The sequence below is a fragment of the Artemia sp. Qi Xiang Cuo genome, chromosome 11 (genome assembly GCF_049724085.1).
Source record: "Artemia sp. Qi Xiang Cuo chromosome 11, ASM4972408v1, whole genome shotgun sequence".
Lineage (NCBI taxonomy): Eukaryota > Metazoa > Arthropoda > Branchiopoda > Anostraca > Artemiidae > Artemia > Artemia sp. Qi Xiang Cuo.
Genome location: NC_142804.1, coordinates 36,405,372 through 36,418,461, shown reverse-complemented (window position 1 = coordinate 36,418,461; position 13,090 = coordinate 36,405,372). Strand labels below are relative to the sequence as shown.

General features: G+C 35.5%; 1 protein-coding gene across 1 annotated transcript in view; it reads right to left on the bottom strand.

Moving 5' to 3' along the window:
• The window catches only part of LOC148946938 (ATPase ASNA1 homolog), a 41,702-nt gene extending 33,798 nt beyond the window's left edge, over positions 1–7,904 (bottom strand). The window contains exon 1 of the mRNA XM_089097208.1: positions 7,721–7,904. Coding sequence (XP_088953334.1) covers positions 7,721–7,836 — 116 coding nt within the window. The 5' untranslated portion in view covers positions 7,837–7,904. The remainder of the gene's footprint in view (positions 1–7,720) is intronic.
• Positions 7,905–13,090: the final 5,186 nt, after the last annotated feature.

Sequence of the window (13,090 nt, the reverse complement as noted above, 5' to 3'; positions counted from 1 at the left end):
AGTCTCATTTCCCCATACATACAATGTATTAAATATTACAACAAAATAAAAAGTCATTTATTTTGTTTGATATAAAAATGCTAGTTTCGATTTTATTATTTTAGTATTTCTACTGAAGAAATGTCATATGTGCATGCTACTATGACTAGTAGTAGTACTACTTTTGCTGTTAATACTTATATTACTAAGACTAGTTATATTAATCTGGAACTTTCAGGCACTGTTAAAGAGAATGTTTGGCTAAATCAAAACACATTATGTACATTCAAGTTATCAACAGAACATATCAGCAATATCCCAGAAGCAGTTTAAAGTATTAAGTAGAAACTATCAAGGCATGAGGAGGGGATTTTGAAATAGACCAAGAAGGGACTATGTGAAAACATTGACTGGATACAACTAATAATACTACTGCTAGTATGAATACTACTCCTATTGCTCATACTATTATTTCTGCTACTGTTCAAACTACTATTACTAATGCTAAGGGCATTAGTCAAACTTTCTGAGGACAGTGAATTTCACTGATAGTTTATATTGGTTTAAAACTAAATCAAAAGGGACCATATGTATGCTGGTTCTCAATAATCTGTCTCAGCAATATCTCAAGATCAACTTAGGGTATTAAACATTTCAATGTACTAAGGTCTTGCATTTTTTTTTCTTTCTTTTTTTTTAATTTTTTACAAAAACCCAAGGACTAGTCCAGTAAAAATAGCTCAAAAAAGGCCCAACCTCAAACAAATTGCAACAAAAATGATTTTTACACCAAAAAATGCTGAAAAAGAGAATAAAATACTAAAAGCCCGCCAAAATCCACCCATGGGAAAATCCGTGGCAGGGGAAAAACAGGGGAACCAGGGGAAATTTCACAAAATCCAGAAGTGTTCAGATTGATCCAAGTCAAGATGATTTCCGATGTAATTTTTAACATAGCAGCAAAATCTTGCATCAGAATCTCGATTACTCTATCCCCTGAACGGTTATGAGGGGGAAAGGGGGGAAGAAGGGGAGATTTTGGTTTTCCATGTCATTGCGATGTTAAGATATGACCATGCAGCTAGCAGGATATAGGCCTGGCATCAAAAAGTTAGCATTCGGCATGACACCTAGTGACGAGTTCTCTGGTCTGACATCTAGTGTCTCTTCAGTGACTGAATTACCCAAAATGTATTGCACTGAATACTCAAAATAGGTAAGTTTTCTGGTGAATATTTGGTCATTGCCCTCTTGCAGCTCCTGGAACCGAATCTTAATGCTTGAAATGATCAATCCATGGAAACTGTGTTAGTTACCTCACTGACAACAGTTCAATATGTTTGTTCAATTTGTGCTTCAATTTCAGTTTTCTACAAGAAGAGGACAAATCTCATGAATTTCTTTGCTCCATATCTCCCTAATTATCCAACTGAAAAATTGCACAAACAGGGAGTGCTGACAACATCTTATCAGTCATGTAAAGTGTTTAGTTTTGTGATTGCACTGGGGATTGGTTTGTTTAATTGGTTTTACCGTTTCTCATCATATTTACAATAGTTGATATGATTATCTACTATATATCTTTTTTAATTCACTGATGATTATTTGGGTTATTTTTTTTTTACCAATTGCGGCTTGATGCAATGATGTACATATTATTTATGTTTGTTCAGTATTTAGGAGCCTAAAAAAAGGGAAACATGTCGCATACCTACAGAGTAGTGTATAATTGAGTTTTTCTTTCTCGTTTTGTGTAATTTGTTCTAAGAGCTGATTTAGATCTTAGCTCCAGCGTTTGTCACTAAAAACTACATGTATAACTCCTAAGTTTATATGTATTGCTTTTTTTGCTTATTGCTGTCTTTTCCTTTTTTGTATGATGGGTTTTCCAATAAATAATAATAATAATAATAAAGGAGATTCATGGCTTCAGTCCTCTTCCCACATCAAGTTCTCTGTTACTGAATTAAGTTCTCTGTTATTCTAATATTCTAATTAAGTTATATTCTAATATTCTAATTATATTAATTATATAATATTTTAATATTATACTCTAATTATATTCTAATATTAATATTCTAACTAAGTTATTCATCAAGTTCTCTGTAACTGAATCTTTTGTATCTTCATTTCAGACAAGTATAGCTTCACAATGTGCAATCTGTCTTCAGAGCAAAGGAGATGATAACAGTCTCTCTACGCTTGGAAGCAAAGGTGCCATCACAATTAATACTGCCAGTAAAGAAAGAGGTGATTCTGTCAAAGTTAACCCTGGTGACAAGGTTCATGCTCATTGCTGAAGAGACTTCAGTAACCAGAGAAGAATTTCTAGTCTTAAAAATTGCAATGAAAGTGATTCAGCAAGTAAGCTTGATGGTGAGCTGGTCAAGATTGACCAAACGTTATTGTTCCAGTGACTAGCAGCTGTAGCCACTGCTGACAGTCAGGAACTGTTGGACACTCTTGGTTATAAACTTTGCTCTTTTCCTCCTGCACTTTTTAGGTCATACCAACTACTACACACAGCTGACAAGGCTTCCCTCTCAAATGCCCTCTGGAAAATGATTGAAGGCTCTTCTGCAAATCTTTCAATGAGTTGCAAATATATTGTAGATGGAGGATGGCTCCTACATAAATTGCCTTGGACAACCAGTGCTACTTTTGGACAAATATGTCTGGCCTATGCTAGCTATGTCAAAGCTCATTTTGGAAATGCTACAGTTGTGTTCAATGGATACAAAGATTCACCATCAACAAAAGACCAGACTCACTTGAAAAGATGGAAAGGCATAAGATCTCCTGGTATTGACTTTACTGGGACAACAATGGTAACCCTGAAAAAAGACTTTTTCCTTAACAGCCTGAAGAACAAGGGAAAATTCATCCTCCTGCTTGGTGGAGTGCTAAGCTTGTCAGGATGTTGTGTGGTGTATGCTTCAGGTAATGCAGATTTCGCAATTGCAACAGCTGCAGTGACAAGTTGTTCTGAGGTAGAAACCTGTCTTGTTGGCAATGACACAGACCTACTCGTCCTGCTTCTTCACCATTGCCAGCCAGGAAGCTACCCATTTTTCTTTTGAGCGGAGACCAAGCCGGGAACATCCAAACTCTACAACATAAGAGAACTAAAAAGCAAGCTTGGGGAAGTCACAGAGGTCATACAGCCAATCCATGCTTTCCTGGGATGCGATATGACCTCTAGGTTCTATGGCATAGGAAAGCCAGTATCACTTTTATTGGCTAAGATCAATGATGAATTCCAAAAAAAATGCAGCAGTTTTTTGCCAGAAGAACTCAGAAAAGCATCAGATCATCAGTGCAGGCAAAAAGCTCACACTGCTTGTTTATCAGGCTAAAGCTGATACCAACCTTTAGGATTTGCATCACACCATGTTTGTCACAAAACTGGCTTCTTCAACCTTGTTCATCTGCCCAGAAAGCTTGCCTCCAACATTGTCAGCTGCAAAGTTTCACTTCTTCAAAAATTTCCTACAGGTCATGGAATGGATGGGTTGCTCAGCTGATCTGGACCCATGTGACTGGGGTTGGCGGCTAGACAGATCCAAGTTCATACCTGTAACAATGGACTCAAAGCCAGCACCCAAAGCACTACTGAGAATGGTACAATGTGCTTGCAAGTCAGGTTGTGAAACAAAGCATTGCAGTTGAAAAAGAAACAGACTTCACTGCACAAAAGCATGTGCTGAGTGTCATGGTACTGACTGCCAAAATTCAGAAAACATTGACCTTGATGATGATTTTAACAACTAAGTTCCTGTTTTGAGTTTTTTATTATTTGATTTGCTTTAAGTCTGTGATTTGCTGAAGTACAATCAATCTGTACCAATTTTATACACCGTGATGATTCTTAATATACTGTGATCAAATCCTTGTTGAAATGGGCTCAACAGCCAAAAAATAAAGAAAGAGAATTCAATTTCTCTACTTTTCACCCTCTGCCAGTTTTTTCTGATGAGGGAAAACTAGTATTCTGAAGGAAGATTTGGATTCTGCATCTCAAATAATATCAGAAATAGTCTTTACAGCAATGAAATCAAGCAAATCTGAGTCTTCCTCCTTTTCCCCTGCTAACCCTATCAGATACCCCTGGTGATGAGATATAATAATTCTGATGCAGAATTCAAGTTCTACAACTTGAACTACGTAGGACTGGGTATTTACAGGGCTAAAATCAGAGGCCCCAACATTTTTTCAGAATTTTCTCTCTTTCCCCTCTTTTTTCCCCTGCCGAACTTTTTCCCATTGGTGGATTTTGGTGGGCTTTTAGTATGTTGTTCTCCTGATTTTTCTGCATTTTTTGGTGCAAAAATCATTTTTGTTGCAATTTGTTTGACCTTAAATGCTATTTTTACTGGGCTAGACTATGATCTTACTGCTTAGACTTTTTCTTTTCTAAGTATCATTCTTCATTCTACTTTAGTCAGTGATCTAAGGACTTTGATGAGATTGTCACCAAAGCTCTCTTTGATAATCTATTTGGCAGAAATCTTTGATTTTAGCAAAGATCAGTGAGCTATTAGATTGTGACACTATGATGAAGCAAAAACAAAAATATGAGCAGAACAAAGTCAGATCTTAGCACTTTAAAAATAAAATGGGTCATTATACATATATTATTTGGGTTATATATGTGTCCATTGGAGGGGAGGGGGTGAGGTGGTTAAAGTGCAGTAGAGCAACCATTAGTGGTGATATCAGAGAAGGTAGGGCCTATTTTAGAACATACTAAATTAGACTTAAGAATTTTATAGTTTTTTTTAGATGTGCTAATTGACAAGACCATTACCAAAATTAATCCAACATTTGTCAAAGTTTTGGTAAAAGTTAAGCACAGAGAAAAATTTGAAGAGTTTATCTTGAAAAATTCTGAAATCTATGTAAAAAAACACAAAAACTTGTTTTATTACTAAAAGTGGATTGGGGATACCTAAATATTTAGTGCTTGGCCATTATAAAGTGGGCCAAATATAGGCCAAAGTAAAAGAAGCAACATTAAATTTCTTATTTTATGCTCTTTTTAAATATTATGGTAAATTTTCTGATAATGCATACCACCCTCACCTCCCCCCTTGATGGTTCTAAATACAGTCCTAATAATATAATTCTCTGTTAATTGAATCTATTGATGTATCATTAGTTATTTGTTTAAATGGGCTTCTGCAGTCTCAGCTTGACAAAATTTAATTTCTCTATGACCAATTGTAGTATTGAATATATATATTATTTAGCTTGATAATCTGATTAATAAAACATGATGCATATTACAAAATAAATATCTCATTGTCTTGTTTATTTTAGTTCTGATCATATATATACAGGCTATATATACTCCTAGGGATGTATCTAAGATAATTAGGGGTAGGATATATGGTCATAAAATCAACCATGATATTTGAAAATACCATGGAATCTATTGGTACTACTTTTATCTGCTTAGCACCAATGGTGTAATTTTTTAGAAATCCCAGGGGGGGGGGGTAAAGTTGAACCAATTATTCCAAATCAAGTGAAAATGACAGTGGGAAACTGAAAAATGAGACATGTAGTACCATAAAGGTAAAGATATACATAAAAAAACTGACCCATTTTGGTGGATGCTTGAATTATGCAGACTTATCTTTAATAAAATTTTTTAAGAAACCAAATTACAGCTAGGGGGAGGCAAACTGGGGTCTAGGGGGAACTGAGGTCTAGGAGGGGAAGTTACTCCCCTACCCCATAGCAATTACACTCCTGCTTAGTGTTTTCCTTTAAAACTGGCCAACCATTAAAAATTTGCCATGCATTGTTTGACTTTTCTCTCACCTGGCCTTCCAATACATATTATATATATATATATATATATATATATATATATATATATATATATATATATATATATATATATATATATATATATATATATATATATATATATATATATATATATATATATATATATATATATATATATATATATATATATATATATATATATATATATATATATATATATATATATATATATATATATAATATGTATTGGAAGGCCAGGTGAGAGAAAAGTCAAACAATGCATGGCAAATTTTTAATGGTTGGCCAGTTTTATATATAACTGGCCAGTTTTATATATAACCAGTTTTATATATATATATATATATATATATATATATATATATATATATATATATATATATATATATATATATATATATATATATATATATATATATATATATATATATATATATATATATATATATATATATATATATATATATATATATATATATATATATATATATATATATATATATATATATATATATATATATATATATATATATATATATATATATATATATATATATATATATATATATATATATATGTATATATATAGCTACTTTTTGTTATCTTGGAAAGGTATTAGGTTAGGAAAATTAAACTTTCAGTAATGAATCCAGGGCCAAAAACATACTCTGGGAAGGTATTGCCAAGCTACTATGTTAACCCTTCTGATTTCCAAGTCTTAGAAATTTACCTATTGGAATTTTGACAAAACAACAGTTCAGATTAATTTTCAGTTTTAATTTCTTTGGTTTTAGTTTTTTTTTTAAATGTAATTCCTGTTAGGCTATTTGAGTAGAATTTCAGCCATATCAGTGGTTTTTTTTTCTAAATTCAAGAAATGTATTGGCATATCTTTGAAACCTCATAAGTTGGGATTGAGCAAATTTGTGAAGCTGAAAATACTTTTTTTTTTACTTCATTTAAGCAGAAGATCTATTTTGCAAACTTTCACTTTTATAACCCACGGAATTTTAAAGGTTGGTGCCCTCTAGAGGTAGAAGGGGTAAAGTTTATGTTAACAGATTATTCAGGTAGCTACAAATAAAACTTATGTCTATACTCAGAATTGCATTCTGAATCCAAATTTAACATTTATTTGTGTTGGATATGAACTTTAGACTACCCTCACCCCATAAATATACCAGTTCAGGGTATAGGCTATTCCAACTCAGGGTATATATTTGCACATTAACAAGGTGGGGGTAAAGTTTGTTTCTGATGCAAATGAATGTTAAATTTGGATTCAGGCTGTAATTCTGACTATAGTTAAACTTGAACTTTACCCCCCCCCCCTAATGGGCAAATAGGCCTAAATACCCTGAATTGTTATAGCCCCTAGCCAGGTGGGGAATAAAGTTAATTTCCAACTCAAATACATGTTAAATTTGAATTCAGGATACAATTCTGACTAGCCTATAGCCTAGAGGCTGGGCCTAAATGTATTTCTTAGCTACCTGAACAGTCTGTTAATATAAACCTTACCTGGTAGAAGTAGTGAATGAAGGCACTTCAAAATACCTTCCCAGGACATACTTTAGTCTATAGGCTAGATCTATCCCTAAGAATTTCATTTTTCTAACCAACCCCCTTCTCAAGATAGCAAAAAGTAGCTTGTCTAAAATTTGACTATATATTGCTCAAGTTGTTGGCTAGTTCAGGGGGTTTCTGGCTATCTTAGAAAGTGGCTGGGTTAGATGATTGAAAGTGTCAAAAATGATTCCAGGCCCTAACATATACCCTATTACCAATAAAGAATTGTACCTTGGATTTGAAATTCCATGCATAGAACTAGAAATGGCATAGTAAGGTTCAGTCCCTCCCTTGTTCTGGGTTTTTCATTTTAAAATTAAGTAGGCTATGCTAGCCCATGATTAGGCTAGTGTCTTACCTACAAGTTGTCTTTCCCACACCACCTTTTCCTCCGACAAAAATCCATTTTAATGACTCCTGGTCAATAATGTTTTTTAAAGATGGTTCCAAATCTTCACTGCTTGAACTTGCCATAACTCAAATAAGAGTTGAACAGCAAACCAAATTTTTGAAACAGTTCGTGATGACTAATGTTTTTGATGATGATGATGAAACTTTACTCAATTCTTCTTTTAAATCATTTTTACGCTATTTCCATGTATTGTATTTGATTCTCATTCGCTACCCAATTTATGTAGATTCGGCAGTTTTATCGCACTAGTTCCACCTCATTGGAAATTCGATGATTTGGCGTGTTCAAATGGTTTCCATTCGTTACCGAATTCGATAAACTCGAAAGTTCTATCCTACTAGTTCTACTCGTTTGCAAATCGGGTATTTGACATGTTCACATGGCTTCTATTCGTTACCGAATTTGATAGTTCTATCGCGCTAGATCTGATCATTTGGAAATTTGGTAATTTGATATGTTTATTATGATTCATTGGATTCCTATTGTAATTTGTTAAACATTCGCAATGTTTGTTGCTACAGGTAGCTAAAAACAACCAAATTTGGTTGTTCTGCTGGTCCTGGTTTGTCACTTAATTTGTCAAAGTTTTTTTCTGGCTCGTATCTGATCCGTAACCAAACTTGTAGAACTTGAACATTATGCTCAACCTGGTATTAAATTGTATTGGTTTGGTACTTCCCCTTACCGGATTTGATAATTTCCGGGGGTCATATTCAGTACTTAACTGTGTAGTTTGGTTATTAGTTAGAAAACCAACTGAGAAGGTTACCGGAGAATTGGAGACGAACGGATAAAATGGCAAAGAATTGAAAATGTAATATTACAAACAAACGATCTCGAAAAAGCAAAATCTTGCATTTTGCACAAAAACTGTAAGCAATTAAGCAATTGATTAGTTGATTTTTCATGGAAGTCATTAGGCTATGAAATAAAACACCTTTAAATTATGCCCGTTTTGCTGGACATTTTTTAAGAAGAAGCAAAATAGTCAACCATTCTGAGCTTAAGGCTATCCAGATAGAAGTTCTTATTTCTTAGAATCATTTTACTTTTGTAAACAAGCATGACCAAAAATTTTGAGCTTTCTGCTGGAAATTTTCTGCTAACTTAAAAGGGAAGTACAAGTTTTCTAAGAAATTCAAAAGATGATTTTTCACTCCACTGACAAACAATTTATCAAATCAAACGCTTCTGGATTTAATTGACAAGGAATACAATTCCAAAGTGACTTTACTCGAACTTGTTGTGAATTTTTACCATTAAATATAACTTTATTCCATCTACTATTTAGTCTGTTTTATATACTGTTCCCCTTTGCTTTCGAAGCTTCTTATGAGTTGGAGTTAAAATTCCTTTATCTTACCCAGTTTTGGGTCAAGTACACCAAAAAAGTAATTAAGTATATTTACCAAACACTCAACCAAAATTGTAATTAAGTATCAGCACTAAGTACTCGAAGTAAATTGTACTTAAGTACGGAAGTACATATCTTGAAGGTTTTTTTTTGCATGGTAAAGAATATGGTTAGGTCGTCAGGAGCGAAACTGACGTTAGTTGTTCCATTATTTACAGTCGAGAAGTGAAAAGGGACTCTATTCTAGTACCACCAGGGCTGTATACAGGGGGATCTAGACTAATGAAGACCGGTCATTTTTTGACAGATTCACAGATCCGTCAATAGATGACTAGAAATCTGTCAATGAAGACAGAACTTAAACCATGGATTCTTCACCTAAACAGTTGCCATAGCACAATGATCAATAGCATAGTTTAATGTCCCACTACTTCGAAAAAAGATGTCTGGAAAATAATTCTTTATTTTAGTGTGGAGTCATAACATATTTGCTTACATTTAGTAGCAAAAGCTTCTCAGACTTAGTATCTTCTAAGTGGTTTCTTTTTGCAGTCAATAGAACTCCTGTAGCGGAAAATAGGCCTTCAACAGGTGCGGATGATGGTAGTGGTAGATCCGGCGGGAACGACGGGCGCGCGCCCCCTAGCGTAGTCTAAAGTAGAGTAATCTACTTAATTAGCTCAAGTTTGTGTTAATTAAACTTGCTCCTAACGCAAATTTATCAGATCAACCCATTTTGCGCCCTTCTAAATTTTTTTAATCGGATCAACCTATTCCCCCCCCCTCAAAAAAATCCTCGATCCACTCCTGGATGATAAGAGGGAAGTATTAAATTTCCTAAAGAGTTTTCCAGCTTTTGGAAAGTCTTTCAGAGAATCGAGGGTACTCCTCTTGTCTTGAAGAAATTTGAAGAATTCAGCTTTGAGACTAGTATCTATATGCACTTTTTGATCACTAACAGTATCATCATCTTCCATAAACGAATATAAATAATTAGTTTCATTGGTACGAGACTTCTCAGCCCTTTCAGCCAGCTCATTAGTGGAGACAAGCATGACTACTTTTTTCGTTTCTAAGTTCACTATGTCTATTATTATTTTTTTCCCTTGTAAGGCTGGAGTCAACAAACGTAATTTGAAGCTCGGGCGAGAGCAAGTAGCTATGAATAGTTCACTGAAGGCTTTCTCTTCCAATTCCATTGAGAAAAAATGCAAGAAGCGCTCACGCAAACTACCTAAAATGGCCTCTACTACTGGCAAAGCATGCTTGAGAAAACAGATGTTCTGAAGTCATTTTAGTTTAGTCTCCCAAACCATAAAGTACTGGAAAAACATCACCAAGATAGCGATTTTTTGGCCTTGCAAAAAATCTAAAGCTTGGCACAATGGATCTGTAATAAGAACATACTCCTTAAGCAGATCCCTCTCCGCTGGCTTCACCTTTCGAAGCTTCAGTTCTTCACTGGCACTAGAAAACTTTTCTGCATCAGATATGGCTACAACACCCTTTACTGTATCATGGAGAGAGTTCCAGTGTGTAGCATTTGGTACAACTGGGCACCTTCCTGAGCTCCAAAGCCACGCTACAGTTCACCTCTTTCTGAATTCTATCTCACTGTCAGTAAATTTACTTCTGAAGTTTAAATGCAGTTGTGCATGATTACTGGACCGTTAAGGCTGTTGAAAGATCATGGTAATTAGATAATAATTGCCAAACAAAAGATGCTTGTGGTATTTGATATTGACCTTCAGAGATCCTTTGATAATCTTGCTTGGACAATTCCCTGTTCTTCATCAAAGGCTACGCTATAGCGCTGCCAAGACTAAAGGCCATACGGCTTCCATGTTTTATTATTTTTTTTTTCAGAGGCACTTTATGTGAAAGTAGTGGTCTCATAAACTTTGGAGGGGGCTCTTTCGATTGGAAATCGGATGCTCTAGTGCCCTTTTTAAGAGTTAAAAGTGATTGGAGGGCAACTAGCCCCCCAATTCCCTTTTCCCCAACTGTATCCCGTAAAAATTTTGAGATAGCCATTTCGTCAAAAATAGTTCAAAGATCATATAACAAAAACTCCGGTGTCGACAATCCCCCCCCCTAGGGCCCGGGGGCAGGTGTTGTAAGTTATGGCCTGGGGGCATAAATGGCTTTTATGGATAGGATGCTCGTGTAAACTTCAGAGAAGGCTCATTTGATTGGAAATTGAAAGTTCTAGTTCACTTTTTAAAGTTCTAGTTCTAGTTTCTTTTGCACCAGAGAGGGCTTATTTCATTGGAAACTGAGAGGCTTAGTTCACTTTTTAAGAGTCAAAAGTGATCCGAGGCCAACTAGCCCAACGTCGTTTTTCCCAACCCATTCGATAAAAATTTTCAGATAGCCATTTTGTTAAAAATAGTTCAAAGGTCTGATAAGAAAACTCCAGTGTCTATACAACCCCCAGGGCCGGGAGACCCGGCGTTATAAGGTATGTGCTGGGGGCGTACGTGGCTCTTATGAAAGGGATGCTCATATAAACTTCAGAGAGGGCTCATTTGATTGGAAATTGAAAGTTCTAGTTCACTTTTTAAGAGTCAAGAGAGATCCGAGGGCAACCAGTCCTCCTCCATACCCTTTTATCCCCAAACACATCCAACAAAAATTTTCAGATAGCCATTTTGTTAAAAATAGTTCAAAGGTCAGATAACAAAACTCCGGTGTCGACACAACCCCTCAGGGCCCGGGGGATGACGTTTTAAGTTATGCCCCGGGGGAATATATGATTCTTTTGGAAGAGATGCTCGTATAAACTTCAGATCAAGCTCATTTGACTGGAAATTGAAAGTTCTAGTTCAATTTTTAAGAGTCAAAAGATATTTTATGGCAAATGCGCCCCCCCCCTCAAGCCCTATTTTCCCCAAACTCATCCATCAAACACTTTGAGATAGCTATTTTGTTATAAATAGTTCAAAGGTCAGATAAGAAAAATTCCGCCGTCAATATAACCTCCCAGGGCCTGGGAGCAGGCGTTGTAAGTTATGCCACGGGGGCATATATGAATCTTATGGATGGGATAATCGTAGGGCTCATTTGATGGTAAATTGAAAGTTATAGTTCAATTTTTAAGAGTCAAAACAGATCGGAGGGCAACAAGCTCCCCCGCTCTTTTTTCCCCAAACCCATCTGACACAATTTTTTAGATAGCCATTTTCTTTAAATATTTCAATGGTCAGATAACAAAAACCCCGGTGTTAACACAATCCCCCAGGGCCCAGGGGGCAAGGCGTTGTAAGTTATGTCCTGGGGGGTGTATATGGTTCTTATGAAAGGGGTGCTCGTATAAACTTCAGAGAGGGCTTATTTTACTGGCAATTGAAAGTTCTAGATCACTTTTTAAGAGTCAAAAGAGATCCGATGGCAACTAGCCCCTTCATGCCCTTTTCCCGCAAATTCAACCAGTAACAATTTTGAGACAGCCATTTAGTTAAAAATAGTTCAAAGTTCAGATAAAAAATCAGGTGTCGATGCAACCCCCGAGGGTCTGGGGGTAGGCAAAGTAAGTTACGCTCTGGGGGCATATATGGTTCTTATGGAAGGTATGCTCGTATAAAATTCGGAGAGGACTCATTTGACTGGAAATGGAAAAGTTTTAGTTCACTTTTCAAGAGTCAAAAGAGATCCAAGGGCAACTAGCCCCACCCTCTCTTGCCCTTTTTTCCCCAAACCCATCCGATACAAATTTTGAGATAGAATTTTTTTAAAATAGTTAAGACATCAGATAACAAAATTTTCAGGGTCGACACAACCCCGCAGAGCCTGGGGGCAATTGTTTTAAGTTATACCCCAGAGGTATGTAAGGTTTTTATGTAAGGGGTTGTCGTATAAACTTCGAAAGTGGTTAATTTGATTTGAAAAGGATTGTAAGTTACATTTTGATAAGTCAAAAGTTAACGGAGGGTATCTACCCCCCCCCCCTAACAAAAACACCC